The following is a 20,699-nucleotide window of genomic DNA, read 5'->3' on the forward strand; positions in this document are numbered from 1 at the left end:
TAAGGAGTTAAAACAAAAAAAAATTACACAAATAACCACATCTTGAGACTATGTACTATTTTAAGATCTCCCAATAATTTAAGCAAAATAATGGTGAGAGGAAAAGGTCACCAATTTAAACAATCTTTCTGCGTAACTCCTTACCTCTTGATTATAAGTGCGTCTCTTAATTTCTGGAGAACTTTCTGGGGAAGAAATATTCTGTATAAAATAAATAAGTAGAACTGAAAATTAAAATCTATAAATCCATGATATTCACAGAAATCCAAACAAACTATTACAAAGACTTTGGTTTTAAACTTCTTTCTATTTCCATTCCCCCTGTAAAATCTCTGCCTTAAGGTCAGTTTGATACACACAGAGCCATTCAGTCTGACACCGAGTATCAGTAAGATCAAAGTTATGCTCATTTTAATAAAAATATAAAAGTTTAAATTCACATCAATGCACATTCCAAATTTACTCTCTTGGTTTCTTAAAAATGTTTTCTTCCTACTCAAAGCACAGTAGTTCGGGGGCAGTGGGAGCTGTTAAGTACCATCCCCATAGGTTTTCTTTTCCCCATTTAAATTTCTCACCTCAAAGTGCATGGTATTTCCTGGTGTGCCAGGAGTTACTGGGGTAACCGGTGAATATATGGGCTTATAACCATTTCTGCAGGCTTCATCATCTGATTTTACCCGTGGCGGAGTGGCAAATGATGGGTCCGTGGGAGTAATATCTGTGTGAGTCGGTGTAGCATACGGTGAAGGAGTAGGTGTGGAGGTTTCAGAGTAAGCAGAATCTAGCAACTGATAAAGTCTTCGTTTTTTAAGTGGTGTAGTTAGATCTGTTGGTGAAATAATAATTCAGACATTATACTGCTGGTATTTGCTACATTCTGTATTCTGGGCAAGGTCAAAACATCATCAATAGTAATTATGAATTTCACCCCCAAACTAAATTTCAGGGTTTTCAAAGATACTACGAACATGAAACAAGCTCTCCCCACCCCCACGAGCCAAAGTGCTTACAGGAGAGTTCTTTTCGATCTGAGAAGCAGGCCAAAAATTCAACCATAAGCCCCAATATATAGGGTACTGCGAATTTAAGGTTTTCATGTTTATCTTCAAACAAAAGGTTAGAGGACTGGAAACAATAACAAAATGCTTCTTTCATAAAGCATGTAACAACTAGAATGTGTCTGTTACACAAGCTGTGTACATCCTACCACATTCTTCAAACTAAAACAACACTGAAAAGAAATTCTACCTGGAAGGGAACAGCTATCAGTTAGTAGTAGTGGACTTTTACTTTCACCATTGACTGTAGGACTTCTGGATCTTTCTTGACAGGGTGAATTAAATCTATGTAAAATTGCTGAGTTTTCCTCTTCTAAGGCTTGTTTCAACCATCGCTGAAATACATAACAAATGAACAGGAATCAGTTTGTAGCTCTTCACACAGCCTATAAATGTAGAGCTGATTCTAAAAAGCACTTCACCAACAGGGATGGTAGTAAGGAAGGAGACTGGCACTTGGCTATTCCTAGATTTTTATATCCAAAGAATGGTTTACCTTCTTGCATGAGCCTGAAATGTTTTCAGTAGGTTCTTTTCTTCTCCTTTTTTCTGAAAGGAATGGTGAAGTAAATCGAATATAGTGCTTAGGAGTAGAGTACACATGCGGACTGTAGGCCAGGCCTGGTAAGGAATTGAGCTGGGTAGCTAACACCTCAGGATCTGTAGTTATGCGCAGAGGCCTTTCTGAAAGGCTGTCTGAAGGTTTTCCTGTCTTCTCATTCTTCTCACTTAACCATTCATTGACCAAGTGCTAGAGAAAAGAAAAATTTGATCACTCTATATATAATTGCACAGATTGTCCTACTGAACATTTTTATACCAAATTTGAAATTGATATATTATCCAAAATGATACACTGGGCAATCATTACATTTCTTTGGTTAACTTACCTTACTTCTAAATTTTGTATACAATAGTACTCTTCCAGGAAGACCTTGTAAAACAGCAAGGTCTAAGAGACTTCAGTTCTATCTTATAAACACAAACATTAAATTTAGGTTTGTTATTGCTTCTGTTATCATTGTGTAAGAAAAATCTGGTTTTATGCAGTGTTTTTGTACCCTGGCTGCCTATCAGAATTTCCAATGATGAGATCAATGCATATATATTTAAAAAAAAAAAAAAAAAGTGTCAGCATTAAAAACCCTGCTTTAGGGGCGCCTGGGTGGCTCAGTGGGCTGAAGCCTCTGCCTTCAGCTCAGGTCATGATCCCAGAGTCCTGGGATCGAGCCCCACATCGGGCTCTCTGCTTAGCGGGGAGCCTGCTTCCTCCTCTCTCTCTCTCTCTCTCTCTCTGCCTGCCTCTCTGCCTACTTGTGATCTCTGTCAAATAAATAAATCTTTAAAAAAAAACAAAACAAAAAAACCCCCTGCTTTAAAATTTACATAGCCCTTTTTATATTAATTCTGTTGATTTATTTTTATCTACAGTGTATGTAATTTAGAGTTTACTTGTTATGAATATACCTGGAACCTACTACTCACTTTTTTTTGTAGGCTGGTTACAGTTATTTAATAAAGCAATTGTAATGGGCACGGAAATAAGGATTACATCTGTCAGCACAAGCACATTTTGTTTGCTGTGTGGGCATTCATATCCTTCTATCTGGTAATCAAATGATATTCTTGTTATTTTTACTCTAATTTGTTCTAAAAAAATAAAACTTAAAGTAATATATGCATTCTCACACATAATTATACACACAGTGAAAAAATAATCTACCGACACTGTCTTCCAGTGATAATCATTAAAACATTTTAGCATCTTTTTTCCTTTTTTTTTTTTTTTTTTACCCCCCGTGTCTGTACAACTGCATATCCTGGACAAAGAGAAAGCTCGTGGAGTCTGCAGCCAGGCTGCCTGGGTAGGAATCCCGGCTTTGCCACTCACACCGTGACTTCTCTACATCTCAATCTTTATCTGTAAAAGAAAGGTCGTAACAGAAACTAGCTCTACAAATAGGATTATTTTGAGGATTGGAAGAGCTAAATAATATTTATAAAGCTCTTCAAGTAGCACAGTATCTGGCAGAGTAGATACTATGTCTTATTACACTGAATGAAGCCTTCACATTAGGGGGAATCATGATACTTTCATGCTCGAACAGTATGTTTAAAAGAATGGAATACCATCAACAAAATCTGTGGCAAAGGAGGCTTTTTTTAGAGAATCAGATGGGAGTAAAGTCTACATCTCTGACTAGGAATTGAAATAAATTGATAGCGCCACCATAACTAAGCCATCTAAAAACTAAAAGGCAGAATTATGTCTTATCTGTAGTAGAGGAAGTAGCTTCTCTTTTAAAACATGAGTTTTTCTTTTCACTAATCTAAGTTACAAAGAAAAGTTGCAATTGTTTTTTGTCCTTCCAAAGTGGGCAAAAATAACTGCTCATTGTTGACAGTATCAAATTAACATATATTTAAATCGCTCCTCGTTAAGGCAAATGTTGGCTGGCTTGTTCAAGATCCATGGGGCAGTGAGGAAGAGTACAGCCTTCCAGTTAGAACTGTGTCTTAAATCTCTAACTAACCCTCTGACTCGCCATTAAAATATACTCCCAGATTCATCCCAGATGTTTACTGAACATACTTTTGGTTTTACAGTACCTACAAACTGTGCTGAATCTGGTAAGAACAAGATAAAGTTTGAAAACATTTTGTGTACAAGTGTACAAGAGGAATCTAGTTATGATCTAACCCCTCCCCGCTCAAAAGAGCCCAAGGATTACCACTTTGCTATCTGTGCTCCACTGTACTGTATTCTATTCTACTGGGGGTTGGGGGTGCTTAAGGATGTTCTGTTATTTCTGAGCTGTGAAATTCAGGCTGGTTTAGCTCAGTGAATAGTTTCTCGTAATAGCTTTATTAAGTCTTAACAGTTTTTCAAAGATGAATAAACTTGAAAACTACCCTTTATGGCAATCAGGAATTTCTTCACATTTAATTCTTATAATCTCCCTATATTGTGAAAACTTTAGGAAGTAAAAAAATAAAAGATAACATATATAAAACCATTTGTTTCTGCGAAGTATAAATTTAGTACACAGGATAGGCAAAAAAAAAAAAAAAAAAAAGGAATTTTGATAAATGATTAAAATCATTACATTGTGATTTGTAATTTCCAAAAGGAAGTCTTGATATACTGACCATTTTAACTCTGTTCATAACAACAGTGCAAACATTTTTATTAACTGATTTTATTGTTTTGTGATTTTTGTTCTAGTCTGAAAACTGTTAAGTGTAAAAACTACGCCTGTTGTTCTATTCTATTCCTTATGTTACAGACTAAATCTTAAAAACACGAATATATTTAACGTCATAGATACTCTCGTGAGAAGAGTTTCCCTGCTCCTGAAGAGCCCTACCTTCTTAGTTTTAGGGTACTTCGCGGGACATTTAGTAAGTGTTGGGACTTCAGTTTCGGGAATTAGTTCTGCTAGTGCAGTTTCAGTTTCCGGTTCTATCGCAAGTACAGTATTTTCAATATCATTCTGTTGTGAAGTGACTTCTATGTCCGGAGAAGATGGCTGGATATCTGAGCACATGCTGACAGTCCTGTGTCTCCGACGCTGCTGTCCAATGTGAGTCCGACTCCGAGAAAAACTTTTTCTCTGTTTAGTTCTATTCACTTTGGCAGGGGTTGGCTTGCTAGCAGTTTCTTCTTTTGCTTGTTCCTAATTCAAAATACAACAGAGTGGAACTTTGCACACGACATTTACATAAGTAAGAAGCTGAAATCTAAAAGCATTAATCAACTTCAGAAGCTAATTTCCTGAAGTTGATGAATTCTGATAAATATAACCTTTTTTTTTTTAGTCTAAAACAAAGCAAATAGAATCTTGTATCTCAGGTCTAAATTCTCAGAATTTGAAAAATGCTACTAACACGTTAAAAATTCTTTACAGATGCAACTAAATCGGTGTGACAATTTTCTCCGAAAGTGCTTAAGTATGAAAACAAAACTAAACCTGAATAATGATACCTGAATAACTTCAGCATCGCTGACAACCTGTGCATCTTTACATTCAGTTTTGACTTCAGTTTTGGCTGTGCTGATCCTTTCCAAAGCTTGTTCTCTTCTTTTCTCTCGTTTTTCAAGTCTGGCAAAAGCTTGCAGAATTGCTTCCATTTTCCTTTCTTCTCTTGTCTAAAAAATTTTAATTGGCATAATAAATGTCATTGCACTGAAGTAAAATTCCAAAGTCCAACTGTTCTTGTAAATGTAAAAAATAAATTCTATGATGTTAGCAAAACATTTCTACTGATGATAGCTTAGGGGGGTGGGGGGAGGGAGACATATTCATTCGAGATCCTTCAGAGTCCGAAACATCTCAGGAAGCCCTTTCACTGCAAATACATTTCATTAAAGGGTTGGATGATTGTCAAAGATAAGTGTTAAGCAAAACGAAAAAAAGTGGGGGGGCATAAAATCTACCTTGCTTTACTCCAAACTGAAAATCCTTCTGAATAAAAGGGAAGTTAGCCCTTTTAAAAATAAGATTCAAAGTTCCACGTTAATGAATGTTGAAAAGATCACATTCACAGAAACTTAGGGAATGAATACATTATTGATACGTGGCAGGATATTACAGGGTGAAGTCCTGGGTTCAACTTATGACTGTATTAGTCACTATCTTTGTGACACTAGTCACTATCTTTGTGACTCTAGTCAACTTAACCACCCTAGATACTAACCTTTTTGAGCCTCTTACAAAATGTGGATAATAATAATTACACTTCACTGAACTGTTGTTGAATTCAGTTGGGAAATATCTGTGCAGCTTGCCAATAGCACTTGGAAAATGGCATTCCCGAATTGTGAGTGATTATTTGTACTTTAGCTTTCTTGCCCTCTGTCAGAGTTCCTGCAACGCATCCTCCTACCCTCTGACCTTCCTGTCTTCTGCTGACAGTTTAAGGCAGGGACTGAAGAACAGCAATAGTTCCTTTGACCTTCAGTTCTCTTTAGAGAGAGAATATTAAAAGCAAGACCCAGAGCCTTGGCCTTGTGGGCCTGTCAAGTGCTTCAGCTTTCAACGAGAAACAGGAAGCACTTCCATGGACTGTCCAGTTCTCCACATGAAGAGAACCAGCTCCTGAGTATCAGGACCATTTGGCTTTCCTTCTTTTCTGTCAGTGATGGGGGAAGAAGGGTTGGGATCTCAAGCTCGGGCTGCATGGTCTTCTCCACATTGGAGCTTTAGTCCCAGCAATTATCAGCAGAGGTTTAAGCATTAAGACACCCACACACTGGGGAAACTACTGCTTACTGTATTTTTTCATTCATTTTTTTAAAAAGATTTACAGATAAGAGCATGTGCATGAGAAGGGGAGGAGATGAGGGAGAAGAGAGAGAGAATTCACAAGTAGACTCCCCTGTTGAGCGTGGAGCCCAAAGTGGGGCTCAATCCCAGAACCCTGATACCATGACCTGAGCAGAAATCAAGTGCCAGCCACTTAACTGACTGAGCCACGTGGGTATCCCCTTTTCTTCATTTTTTTTACACTCAATTTGGGGACAGAAACAGTCAGCAGACTCCTCTGACAATACTGCTGAGCTTCTAGTTAGTCGCAACAAATTGCCGTACTGCAAATTGGCCACTCTTACAAAACCCGTCATCCTCACTTTGTATTACAGGTAAGGAAGCCAGCCCACAGAGGCAAGGCTGCTTGTTTGTGGACACATACATACGTCTGTACCTTACTTCTCTTGCTTTAGGATGGGTTAACTGGTACTAAAATTAACAGCATAGGCAAAAGTGATCTTTTCACTGGAACTGGAAATTTACTCAAACCCCTTTCATCTTATAGCTCTTTATAAAAACCCTATCTCTGTATGAGGGCTTTTCTAAAATCCTAAATGTAGAAATCCAGAGTAATTAAAAAATTATTTTCCTAACTGCTTCAACTGTTGAACAGGGGAGGGGGGTGAAGAGGGAGAAAGGGTTAACTATTGCGGTTATTTTCTCTCTTGAAAAATTTTAAAATATATCTGACAAAAAGTACATTTTTCCAGAAGAAATAAACTTAGCAAATCAGTTTATGTATAAAAAATTACTAGCATTTAAGATAAATATGAACTTATGACAAAAATCTGACATAGTTAATATTCATTTGTTTTAAATGTTTAGAGTGAGGGTCAAAGATAAAATTATTTGACATAAAGACCAAATTCATTCAATTAAAAACTGAACTCCCACGGTGCCTTGGGTGGCACCACTGGTTAAGCATCGGACTCTTGATTTTGGCCCATGTCATGATCTGGGTGTCATGAGATATAGCCCTGCTTTAGGTTCTGCGCTGAGCACAGAGCCTGCTTAAGGTCCTCCCTCCCTCCCTCTCCCTTCCCGCCGTCCCCACCCCGCAGCTTGCACACACGTGCATGCTATTTCTCTCATGAAATAATAAAAATACTGAACTCCATGTAAACAATACAATTAACTGACAGTCAAAAGAAAATATTTTAGAGATGACTCAATCTTTTAGAACTAGTCAGGATCTTTAAAAAAATCTAGTCCTGTGCTGCTGAAGAAACCAAAGCCCGTGTGCATTATATGACTCATTCAAAGGCAGAGCCATGATGATTATTCAAGTTTTCTGGCTCCTAATTTACTCTTTCCAGTTAACCACCACCAATACTACATAAAGCAAAATAAAGCGTAACTCTTCCCATGTTTACTACAACTGTCAGCTGAAAGCACTAAAGACATCCTACTACTTTTAATACAATCTCACCGTTAAAAAACACAAGTGTTGGAAATGTAAGCACGCCTTTGATTTTCTACGTGAAAAAAAACATAAGCACACCGGTCTACTTTCATTTTAAATTCCAAGTTTCATATGTCGTTCAGCATTTGTTTTCACCATTGCATTGAGTACATAATCAGATACACAGTATTTAATGACTGAAAACTTGTCTATTTTACAGACCTAATGGAAAAATAACCAGTTTTATACATATAGCCTGGGGTAGCTACAGTTTGTGTAGGGGATTAGCGATATCAGGAGTCCTAATTAACCCCAGCAGACCCCAACATCTGTGCTTGATACTGTTCAGATATGGCTTAGTGCTAAGACCTGCATGTTCTGTAACCATGACTCTTTATTCCAAGCCCATGACCCGACCTCAGAATCAGCTATCTGTGAGCTGAGCAATCACAGACCTGATACAGAGTTAGAATTAGGTTTGCCTTTCAAGAATACTACATTAGCATTTGACATGCTGTTAATGCTGGAGTACTGGGTGCTAACCTATGAAGGATCCCTGATGATATCTATCAACATTGCTTTCATGACATGTACCTTAGTTTACGGTCTTACAGAGCAAATCTAGAGTACTGTAATTCCTGCAAGCAGAAAAAAGTCTGCTTAACATCCCTTTCTAGGATTTTATCACTTGAGTAGATATTTTTAGTATTTTTATTCCAATTTCGTGCTTCCATATACAAACACAATGGAGGACAAATCTGTCTTGAAACCATATAACTTGATATACTTGGAAGAGATTATGAAGATCTTATCTAAGCCTCTCAATAAACGGTGAAGTCCATATAGTTCAAGGGCACATAATAAAGAACACACATTAAATTTTTATACAATATGGCAACTAAAAAAAGAAACTCCACTGAGTAAACTTATAATTCATCCTAATAATTAGAGATAACTGGCACTTTTTTACTGAGTAAAAACAAGCTGATGCATTGTGCGTGCCCCACAGCACGGGCACAGAGGGCAACGCACCTCATAGGAGAGAGCGAGAACTGAGAAGGAAACAAAATGAAGACCTCTAGGGACTCACAGTTTATTTTTTTACCTTGCTAATGGGCAGAAAGTGGTTCTCAAAAGAAAAAACTTGCCTTTTAGGAAAGGGAACCAGCAGGGTCAGCCTGCCAAATTACCCTACCCACAGCCTTGAAATAAGAGATTCCTCACCCAAATAACTTGGCTTATCCTCTTGAACAAGAGTTAGAGAGTAATTTATTAATCTTCTAAAAAATGGTTACGATTACTGATTACCAACAGAATAATTCCAAAATAATAACATCCCCATTTCTTCTCTACCACATGACTCAGTTTATCCTCACAGTACTGCTTCCTCTTTGAGATCTGTTTCTTCTTTCCATGCATGCCATCCTCCAGGAAATTTTCTCCAGAACCTGGCTGCCTTTTTCACCCAGTACCTTCAGTGGTCCTTAGCAAACAGCAAACACTCACAGTTTTGTTAAATGAGTAAGGATTGTGTATATATTACATAGAGTATATGTCACTGTTACGTGAAAGCATGGAATGAAGTATTTTAGCAAGACTTTGGGAATCCTGAGTTTATTATCAAGGCAGGTGAAGCTGAAGATCCTCAGTTTGTTTAAACAGAATACCGATAAAAATACATGGGTTCCTTTTTGCTATTCAGTAGCCTAATGTCAGTAATCACTCAGAACACAATTCCTAAATTCTCTAATAAGAGAAAACGAGGACCTAAGAAAATTAAAACTAGTAACCGACATAAACTTAATCATGTCATAAGGAGAGAAAGTTGATCAGATGGGTGATATATTACACATATCATCAGATGACTTTCTGGCCAAGATTAATCCTGATGATATCTTACTATCAAAATTTCTTCCTCATCTTCTAAAGTGATCTAAGTCAAGTTACTTCCTAGAGACATTAGGAACAACAGGATTCTTTCTAGTCTTTTCCCCCAGGATGCCTGTACCATCGAATAAAAATCTGTAGGATATCAAAGGTATCACCACAAACAAGTTGCAGGGTGTGTAAGTTTATGAAATGGTTTCACAAACGGAGTTTCTCAAGTTTTTAAACACACTGTGTGTATACTGGGAAACTCAAAGTTGGGAAACTGAAGCACTGTTTACTAAACTCAACTGGCCATGGAGCTCTTCTGCCCTCCCCCCAAAAATGTACTTGAGTTCTGTGGAATAATTTCTGGTGTGAAGGATGAGGCATAAGAAAATGATGGAGATTTCTGCATACTAACAAGGCTTCCAGGACACTTCCTGACCTATAAGGAAGCTTCGGTAAATTCACACTTACAGGCTTACCCATATCTCTACTTGAATGGCTGCCACAAATATTTAGTAGGCTCATTTACCGACCACAGACTTTTTAATAAAGCCAGGCAGCTTTTTCTTCCTCCTAGGAGCTGGGGCTATACCATTTAACAAAATTACAAATTTTTTTTTAAAGATTTTATCCATTTATTTGACAGAGAGATTACAAGTAGGCAGAGAGGCAGGCAGAGGGGAGGGGGGAGCAGGCTCCCACCAAGCAGAGCACCCAATGTGGGGCTCGATTCCAGGACCCTGAGATCATGACCTGAGCTGCAGGCAGTGGTTTAACCCACTGAGCGATCCAGGCGCCCCTAAAAAAATTTTTTTTTTTTTAAAGATTTTGTTTTTCATTTATTTGAGAGCAGGCGAACAAGAGAGCAAGCACAAATGGGAGGGGCAGAGGAAGAGGGAGAAGCAGACTCCCTGCTGAGCAGGGAGCCTGATGCAGAACTCGATTCCAGGACCCTGAGATCATGACCAGAGCCAACAGCAGACACTTAACAGACTGAGCCACCCAGGCGCCCATTCCTTAAATCTCTATCCTCCAAACTGTGATGGCCTCCTGGCCACCTTCCCTGGATTCCAGTGTAAGCAATCTGACGAAAATATACCATCAAATATTACCAAGACTATATATATCCCCAAGGTACAGTTTTTCCACAATGCCACAAAAAATTATTTTGAAAACATTGATTAGAAGATACTTGAGGAAGTTCTTCTCATGCCATAATAAATGTGGAGTGGCAAGCCACCTTTTTTATTTAAATCTTTCAAAAGCTTTATGTTTAAACTGACCCCTTGTTAGTTCAACAAAATGCAATGCGCTTCCCAGTATCTAACCCCCGGCCGCACACTCTCTACCTCTGACGAGATCACAGCCGCCTCACTTCCCCTCACCAACTACTATGTATCTGGGGGTGTCCACTCAGTAGTGCCCTGGTTCTGGAATCAGGTGATTCTCTACCCTATTTCAACTTCTGTAGCTTAACTGGGCTGACTGTAAGATTCTCCAAAGTCAATTTCCAAACCCACTGCCACAGAAGTATTTCTTACCGGCTAAAGGAAAGGTCAATAACCATCTATTCAGTTCTTATACCATTTAGGCAGAAATTTGCTTTTGTAGGTAGGTGACAACTTTTTAAGGGGGGAAAAATGGAGGGAAAAGGAAAGTGTTAATAAAAGCTTTGTATCTAGTCATACAATAATTTGAATAGTCTTCCATGGAATTATCATTCAACATTTCATGTGATCTGCTACCAATTCTTACCTCCCTGCTCCCCGCAAAAACACCCTCCATAATCCCAGCCAAGTATGATTTATCACTTTTATAACCCCTTCCAGGCTATTTTCCCCATGGGCTATTTCTCCACTCAGTGCCATACAGTTTAGCTATAAGCTAATCTGTACTTGTTCCAACCGTACTGCTAAGGTCCATCATAAACACTACTTCATGAATGGCCTCTGAGCAGCCCCCAACCCAACCACAGCTCTAGGTTATCAGATTTATATTTCCATTACTACATCTGTCGTACTGTAATTGTTTCTGTAAACGCCCCTGAAGGCAGAGACAGTCTTATCTCCCAACTTCACCAAAAAGAATAAGCAAGCAACAAAATAATACATCCACTGGTGCAATTCTTGGGAGACTGAACACAATGTTAAATATTAGGTTGTTCAAGAAATTGCCATTTACGGACACCCAGGTGGCTCAGTCATTAAGGGTCTGCCTTCAGCTCAGGTCATGATCCCAGTGTCCTCTCATCTGTGAGAAGCCTGCTTCTCCTTCTCCCATTCCTCCTGCTTGTGTTTCCTCTCCCACTGTCTCTCTCTGTCAAGTAAGTAAAATCTTAAAGAACAAGTGCCATTTATGTAGGTAAAGACTGTCGAATCAACAGTTTCATACAGTTCAAGCTATACTACAAAAGGATGGGCTAAAGTATATTTGAATTTGGACATGACAAAAAGAGTATGACTAACTCCTTTTATATCCCAATCTCATAAATATACAAGACAACTAGAATCTCCTATTATATCCACAATAATTTAAAGTCTGTCCTCTCACAGAAGGAAATTTCAATCAGTTTAACCTAAGGTTCTCACGAGCTATCCTTAATCTTTCCAACTGCTAATGTTAACCTAACCAATACAAAAGACAGACACTAAAGGCTAATATTTAAAGAACCGAATTCTTTTGTTCCTCACAAATACTAATAAGTTGGCAGGGGTGGGGAGACCCTGCCAAACTGGCTTAAGAATCCTAGGATGCATGCTTTTGCATTCTGCTTATATGAGTATATCCAAAAATTCTGTAACTGAGATATCAAAGCAAATATACCATTAGAAATAGTAACACTACAATGATTTTGAGAACTACAGGTCAAGGAAAAAGATTTTTAAGTATTTGTTTCATAGCCCTTCAAAATACCAGACAAATTCTGAACACTGATACTTTTCAAGTTTTCCACATTTTACTTGTATGAAAAATACCTAGCTGCACACAAACAACCTTAGACTGGGCAGACATTAAAATGAGTATGCCCAAATGGACACGGAATTCGAAGCATTTGCCTGTATTAATATAGCATACTAACAGGTAAAATCAGGACTAAAAATGGACCAACTAAGCATTTTTATCTGTCCAAAGTTCCATCAGCAAAAGGGTATTTCTATTTTCTTCTGGGTTCTAAAAATGAGGATGTTCTTAAGTTCATGGATTTTCTCAGCATTAAAAGAGAGACGTATTTTTAAAGTAGTCCCACAGTCACAAAAACTTTTATAAAAAATGCAATCTGAGTAAAATTATTTTAAGGGCATTAAACCTTTTTTTTAAAATCTCGTGATTTTTTTCCAAGTGGCTATTATAGCCCTTAAAGTCACCTGTGAAAGAGGTTCCTTCTACCAGACACATTATTCATCCAAAAACCAGTAATACTTCAAATTGGTTTTGTAGGTTAGTGCAAATACACTGTTGTGGCTACTGTAGAATGAATGGGCCAATACTTAAAATCTAGTCAAGAGAGGGCCACAGGTGATTTGGGTAGGTATAGATAATTCAGATATAATCAAATCTTGAAAAGGGTTCATGGCGACTCCTTCAGGTACTCCTTCAGTACCTTCTCCTACAGCTGTTTTTTGTCTCTCTGATCTCTAATATCACCCTATCACACCCTCAGAGCAGTGCCTCTGAAATCCAAAGGCTGGGAAACAGTTCTGCATTGCTCTCATAATTCTGAATGTCAACAAGGAAATGTTACAGGAATGACCATCCAGGCTTACATTAAGTAGGCCTACAATGACCAAATTCCAAAGATCCTATCCCTCCCTACCCTAAGTGTAAGACACCTGAGATTCCATGGAATTCAGCGTGAAAATCACAGATAGGAAACAAGGAAGCATATAAAGTAAAAGGGAGTGGGGAAAAACCCATATTAGGATCATTAACTGGTGTGTAAAGTCATTTTCAAATCTTTGGGTAAACTATACCATATGTAATACTTAACTGGCCTATATAATATATATCCACTGCTAAATTAACATGGATTTCTAATAAAATATCTTGTATTATTTATTTGCAAATATCTGTATAAAAAGTAGAACAAGGAACATAAATACCAAATGCATTTTAATGAAAACCTTATTTTATGATACCAGTATGAGAGACATAGTAGCTACCAAACAGTGGGGTTTTTTTTTTACACATAACTCATTTATTTGGTGGTGGTGTAAGGTTTAAAATTCCATTTTTGCTTTACATTAAATTATGAAAAGGAACATTTAGCTAATGAAAGATTTTGAATAGTAATTCTGGCATTAAAATTTATTAGTAGTTCTCAGCTTTAAAAATGTTAAATGTCATACATTCTAAAATTTCTAATGAACACACCATAAAAATAGAAGAGATAAGTGCAAGTTATTTGAATGGCAATAACAAAGTCAAACAGAAATGCTCAGTGGCACATCATGTTTGCTAACATGTTTCCTAATAAAGAACAGTGTCAAAACCTTCCTAAAGGCAACAACAATCTCTATGGGAAGAGCAGTTGTCGTAAGCCCACGAGACAGCATGAAGCAGCTACGGCTTCCCAACTTACCATCTTCCTTTTCCTTTCTGCAATCTGCTCCTCGGATTCCATTTCTACTTCATTGCTAATGGGAGTTTTTTCTTCTATATCATCAATGAAATCTGGTTCCTGAAAGATGGAAATGACTGCTTTATAGAAACTACTATTCCATCTACAAACTAGGGACACTGAACTATTAAAATACCTTTAAATGACAACTAATGTATTCAACAAAGAAAAATTACAAGCCTACTTAAATCCATTTCAGAACCTTAAAACTGGCTGTAATTAAAAATTTTTTTCAAAATTAAATGATTTTGCTTTTTAGAGTTCTAGTCCATAATATTAATAGAGCCCACAAGGTCAAATATGGTATCATAGCTTTCTGTTTACATTCTTCCCAAAACATAAACATGTAAAATTACTTCATAAAACTTGCTGCCTGGAGATTCCAAGTGCTTAATAAATGTTTGATTTAAAACTTCTGGGAAATTATTAAGTTAATTAAACTATTAAATCATGGAAAATGGGCTACTGGAGAGGAGTGAAATCTTACTTATTTTTCACTTTAAATGGTGCCTCCTAACTTCCATTTATGTAGAGGCCATATAAGAAACTGTTTCCTGGCAGGGCAGACATATGGGCCAAACTCCTCCCCCAAAATGATCTTACATGTTAAGAGTATTTTCTCTGAAAAATCTTCTGTCTCATCCTTATAGAATTGATTTAGTTATACCCCAAATGTTTAAAAAAAGGAAATTAAGACTTTAAATAGGAACACTTACTATTAAGATAAGGACAATACCATCTGGGAGAAGTTTTTAAATCACCCAGTTACAGAAAAATCTTGTATTCAATTCTGCAAGGATCTGCTGGCTCATTTGTTTAACGAGCTTAACGAACACTGCACAAATTCTAGCAGAACTTCTGTACTTGTGTTTTATGTTTCTAGGTACTTCATTAAGTAACAATAGATTTAACTTAAAAAATTTAAACCATTTTACATAAAGAGGTTAAAATACGACAAACTATGTTCTTTTGTTGACTTCCGCTGACAATCAGAAGAGCATACCTGATTATTTGATACTGATAGCCTCAGTGGAGAAAGCTTTCTCTGTTTAGTTTCTGGGCTCTTCATTTTGTTGGTTGTCCCTTCACAATCCAAAGTAATATTCTGATTTTGTGTATCTTTTTCTTTTGAAATATCCTTTTCTTTTTTTCCTTTTTTCCTTCTGGTCTCATAACCGCTGTTGATGTTTTCCATGGATTCAGAACTACGTTTTAGAACAGGGCACTCTGGATTTTCTTTGAGGCATGCACAGTCCACCTTGTACTTACTGGAAAGATAACCAGTTCAATATTTATTCAAGACACAAACTGTAAAATTGTCTAATTCATTTTAAGCTGCAACTCTGCAAAGCTGCATGCTACTACTACCACTTAATGAGCAATCCTTACTTTTCACTAATTTGCACGCCCCATAACTATCACAAAAGTTTTTTTCCCTCATTTAAAAAACATTAATCCTAGAAGTTGATTTCTTCTTTTTTTTTTAAAGATTTTATTTATTTATTTGACAGAGTTCACAGGTAGGCAGAGGCAGACAGAGAGAGGGAGGGAGAAGCAGGCTCCCTGCCGAGCAGAGAGCCCAATGCGGGGCTTGATCCCAGGACCCTGAGATCATGACCCGAGCCGAAGGCAGAGGCTTAACCCACTGAGCCACCCAGGCGCCCCTAGAAGTTGATTTCTGATAGAGATTGGACCTTCAATCGTAAGGATAACCAGTGATGGTTTAGAGGAGGAAAACAAAAAAACCAAAAAACCTCAATGAATTAAAAGTGAATCCTTGTAAGCGAAACGATACATTTGGTTCACATTAAGGCAAAAATGGTATTTACTTCAGTAGTCCCAAACCTTAACTATGTCTTATACTTTAAGAAATGACTTTGGTAACCAGTTGTCTTTAAAAAGCCACCCTGAGGGGCTCCTGGGTGGCTCAGTTGGTTAAGCCATTGCCTTCAGCTCAGGTCATGATCCTGGCTGGGATCGAGTCCCACATCAGGCTCCCAGCTCCATGGGGAGTCTGCTTCTCTCTCTGACCTTCTCCCCTTTCATGCTCTCTAATAAATAAATAAAATCTTTATTTAAAAAAAAAGCCACCCTGAAAAAGGGTAAAGTTATGTATTCCTTCACCTCTCTTAAGTACTCCCTCTTTCAAATGGACGCTTGAAAAATAACTGCACTATCTCTCATCTTCACTGCAGTGGTAATTATTACCTCCACCATACAGAGAGGAGTCAACATTTTGTTGTTGTCCAAAGTGGCACAGTTACTAAAAACAGTTTGTCAGCATTTGTTCAGCATTTTGTCCAAAGTGGCACAGTTACTAAACAGTTGCGACAACATTCAGGTACAGGTCTGTGTGAGTCCAAAGCTCACACTTTCCATCTCTTCTTAACTCTGCCCTCCATATCCCTACCACCACCATTTAGTTTCTCTCCAGGATGCAGGCAAAATGCCCAAACCTGAGTAAAACACTAGAAGCCCCCCACTTGACATATTTTTAAGTAGTTTAATACTTGTTCACCATAAAAATAATTCACTAATTATTTTAGTTCCTAATACTAATTCACTAATTACAGTGATTCACTAATTCACTAATTATTACAGTTCCTAATACTGTTCCTTATTAACTTTCAAGATTAGTACAAGTCAAACTGCCTAAATCTGTAAATCAGGGATAGAACTCAAAAATTTGTTATCTATGGGACCCATCTCCCCAAATTAGGTATTACTAGAAACTAGGTTGAAAGTCTTTCTAGATGTTTTCTTTGATTTTAGGATAACAACTGCAAATAATGATGGCCAACAGCTGATGTTTACTAAAAGCACTTATTTTGTGCCAGGAAACACTCTACATATCTTAAACTCATTGAATCTTCAAAACATTCCTGTTAGGTGAGTATTATTATTCTTCTATTATGATATAATGAGATGAAGAAATCGGCTGAATAAGCAACCAAGCTAGGATTTGAAACCACTCAGATTATAAAAAGCTTATATTCTTAACCACTTATGAGAGACAGTCTTTCAAAGCAATGAGCAAAGAGCCATTATGCTAAATTTTCTACCATCTGGGAGAAAAGGGGCTAAGAAGGTCATGCTTAAGTTAAAATAAATTTGACTCCCAACAATCAAGTAGAGATACACAGTGCAGGAAGTGGAATTTCATTAACAGAAAACATCATGAACATGTAAAACTTACACATTTAAATAGGTTACCATACAAAACTTTAGAAGTAAAATACAGAATAGGAGGAAATGAGCTCAAATGCTTATAACCAAACAGACTACAGGATACAAAAGAACCATTCCCCTCCCCACCCAAAAAAATCAGAAAAAGACCAGTAGGAAAATTGAAGGCAATTGAACAATTCATGAGAGAGGAAATCCAAATGACTAATATACAAAAAATATACAAAAAATCCAAATGACTAATATACAAAAAGATCCTTGGGCTTACAAAATAATCAAGGAAAATGATAATTAAAAATATAAAAAGATGGGATGCCTGAGTGGCTCACTAGGTTAAGCGTCTGCCTTTGGCTCAGGTCATGATCCCAGTGTCCTGGGATTGAGTCCCCCATCAGGCTCCTTGCTCAGCAGGGAGCCTGCATCTCCCTCTGCTTTCCTCTCTCTCTCTCTCTCTCTCTGACAAATCTTTAAAAAAAAAAAAAAAAAAAAAAAAAAAAAAAATATATATATATATATATATATATATATACACACACACATATTACATGTGTATACACACACACACACACACACACACGTATGTATAAAAAATACCATTTCACATGGATTAGCACCAATTTTTGAAAGTCACAGGAAGTGTAGAGCAAGAAGAAAGGTGTGAGAATAGAAACTGGTCATGACCCCATGTCAGGTAACACTGAGGCCATGCACATCCCACAGCTGAGCAAGCATACCCACTAGATTCTCTCCCATGGAGAGAACATGGGCCCACAAAGACACGTTCAAGGAGTCATAGGAACGGTTCTGGTAAATTTAAGATCCAACAGAGAAATGGATAAATGCTACTGGCAGTGAAAACAAGTGAACTAGAGCTATACAAAATCAAAGAACCAAATCTCAAAAGTAACAAATGAGAAAAGATGAAAACAAAACACTACAGAATGTAATTTACACAGAACTTTAAAAAAAGTTTTTATACTCAGAATTAACTTTATTTCCCTAGTGTTTCAGAACAACAGTTCTCAGAATTTCCTTACAGGACTCCAACAAACCCTTTCAATTTATACTACAAAAAAATCTGCACAATTTCTTTTTTTTTTTTTAAGATTTTATTTATTTATTTGAGAGACAGAGCAGGAGAAGGAAAGTCAGAAGGAGAAGCAAATTCCCCTGGGAACCTGAAGCGGGATACCTGAGCCAAAGGCAGTTGCTTAACCAACTGAGCCACCCCAGGGGCCCCTGCACAATTTTCTTTTATTTTGAAGGGCAAAAGTGAATTATCCATTCACACTGATCAATTAACTTACATTAAGATCAAAAATGTATCCCCTAAAATACAAGAAAGAAGAAATTCTCATGTAAACAAGGTCAGTGTTATATGGCTGAATTAGGATTACCTTTTTAAATTACTGTGATCATTTACATAATAAAAGTCTGGAAAAGAACTAAGTAATAATGCTTAGTGGAAGCTGACACCAAAATGCTTGTTTTCTTTTTTTTTTTTTTTTTTAAGATTTTATTTATTTATTTGACAGAGAGATCACAAGCAGGCAGAGAGGCAGGCAGAGAGAGAGGAGGAAGCAGGCTCCCTGCTGAGCAGAGAGCCCGATGCGGGGCTCGATCCCAGGACTCTGAGATCATGACCTGAGCCGAAGGCAGCGGCTCAACCCACTGAGCCACCCAGGCGCCCAAAAATGCTTGTTTTCAAGTACATTTCACTGCCTCGTAATACATACAAATAAAAAACTATGAAAGTGATGACAATACCTAGATTTTTAGGAGGGCCTTAAGGAACTATTTCAAAACAGATAACATATTTAGAGACTTGAACTTACCAACTCCCATAGTCAAAATCAAAGGCAATAGTTATTTCAGTTCCCTTTGGAATACTCTGTATAGAATAAATGTAAAGATGTATGGTTCCATCTTCAATTTCATGCCTCACCTGTTAAAAGAATAATTTTATATTTTTATAAATTATTTTCTATCTTTAGAAGACCTCATCCTGCAATTTTGAAAACTTTTCAAAGTAATTCATGAGTACAATGTGAAAAATATGCAACTGTAAGACTGTAACTCTAAACTGGTGGTTATCAGCTGGAAGCAAGTACAGTGAGGCAAACTCTGCAATCCACCACGTAGCATTAAAAAGCAAACACTACACTTCACAATTCCACAATGCATATTTTTTCACCTCTCAGTATCCCTGGAATTGGGAGTTTTATAAGTGATAATACGTTTGATATGATGACATGCAGTAATGAGTAATGGTACAGTTAACACCACACTTTTCTATGACACTGTTCTAGGTACTTCACAGGTATTAACTCCTTTAGTCCTCCCAATAAGTTTTTACAGGGAAAACAAGCACAGACAAGATTACAAAGCTAGTTCATCAAAGAGAAGACAAGAATCTAGTAAGTCTGGCTTCAAAACCTATACTCTTAACTGTAACATATAAATTGTAAATGTTTACTCTGGCATGAAAAACCAGAACTACTACTTCAGGCTCCAAATTAAAGCAGAATTTTTATTAAAAAAATTTATAGTAGCACATGTAAAATCTACTTTAGCTTTTAGTTTTGTCATCTATCTTGATCCAATCAGATCAAGATGTATGTGACCCACAGAGCTTCAGAAATAAACAAAGTCCAGTATTTCCTCTTAAAAAAAAAAAATCACAATTTCTTCAAAATGTGCAAAGTCATTTCTAAGACCTGAGAGCTAAGTAATCACCTGATTTTTCATAATGGAAGCACACTGGGCACTATAAAATTCATCAATAGTCAAAAAGGCTACCAGATTTGTGTCTGATACTCATTTCCACATATCCCCCCAACCCCTGCCTCCCAAAAAGATTTTTGTAAGCTTACCTCTGCATTGGGTGTACAAGAACGCCTGATGAACCGAGCCTCATTTCCAAAAGTCCTTGCATCAACACACATTTCTAGCCCGTGAAATTTAGAATAAAACAAAACAAAAGGATATGGTCTACAAAGAAAGAAATGCATTATCAACTATTAACATATTATCAAACTTCTAAAATACTCAAAGTCAATAGTGAAGCCAAGATCTGAATACAGGCAATCTGATACCAGAACCCATTTGTTAAGGGCAAGTTCATGCTAATCAGATTTTTACCTGCCCCAATAATCTTATCTAAATCAAAGTTAATTAACTGAAGGTAGAAATTCAAATTTACAAGGAAAAATAAAAAGGGAGTGACTACTGCCTTTACAGAAGGATTC

At 37.1% G+C, this 20,699-nt stretch overlaps 1 protein-coding gene across 4 annotated transcripts in view; it reads right to left on the minus strand.

The window, feature by feature from the left end:
• The window catches only part of KMT2E (lysine methyltransferase 2E (inactive)), a 98,616-nt gene that overhangs the window by 6,379 nt on the left and 71,538 nt on the right, over nucleotides 1-20,699 (minus strand). For all 4 annotated transcript variants that reach the window (XM_047695774.1, XM_047695776.1, XM_047695773.1 and 1 more), the window contains 10 exons: nucleotides 20,325-20,442; nucleotides 19,287-19,396; nucleotides 15,269-15,533; nucleotides 14,227-14,325; nucleotides 5,047-5,211; nucleotides 4,430-4,738; nucleotides 1,558-1,812; nucleotides 1,252-1,396; nucleotides 579-829; nucleotides 145-201 (listed from right to left, as the gene is read on the minus strand). In XM_047695774.1, the coding sequence (XP_047551730.1) occupies nucleotides 145-201; nucleotides 579-829; nucleotides 1,252-1,396; nucleotides 1,558-1,812; nucleotides 4,430-4,738; nucleotides 5,047-5,211; nucleotides 14,227-14,325; nucleotides 15,269-15,533; nucleotides 19,287-19,396; nucleotides 20,325-20,442 (1,774 nt within the window). The remainder of the gene's footprint in view (nucleotides 1-144; nucleotides 202-578; nucleotides 830-1,251; nucleotides 1,397-1,557; nucleotides 1,813-4,429; nucleotides 4,739-5,046; nucleotides 5,212-14,226; nucleotides 14,326-15,268; nucleotides 15,534-19,286; nucleotides 19,397-20,324; nucleotides 20,443-20,699) is intronic.

This window comes from Lutra lutra, chromosome 11 (assembly GCF_902655055.1).
Source record: "Lutra lutra chromosome 11, mLutLut1.2, whole genome shotgun sequence".
NCBI classification, from domain to species: domain Eukaryota; kingdom Metazoa; phylum Chordata; class Mammalia; order Carnivora; family Mustelidae; genus Lutra; species Lutra lutra.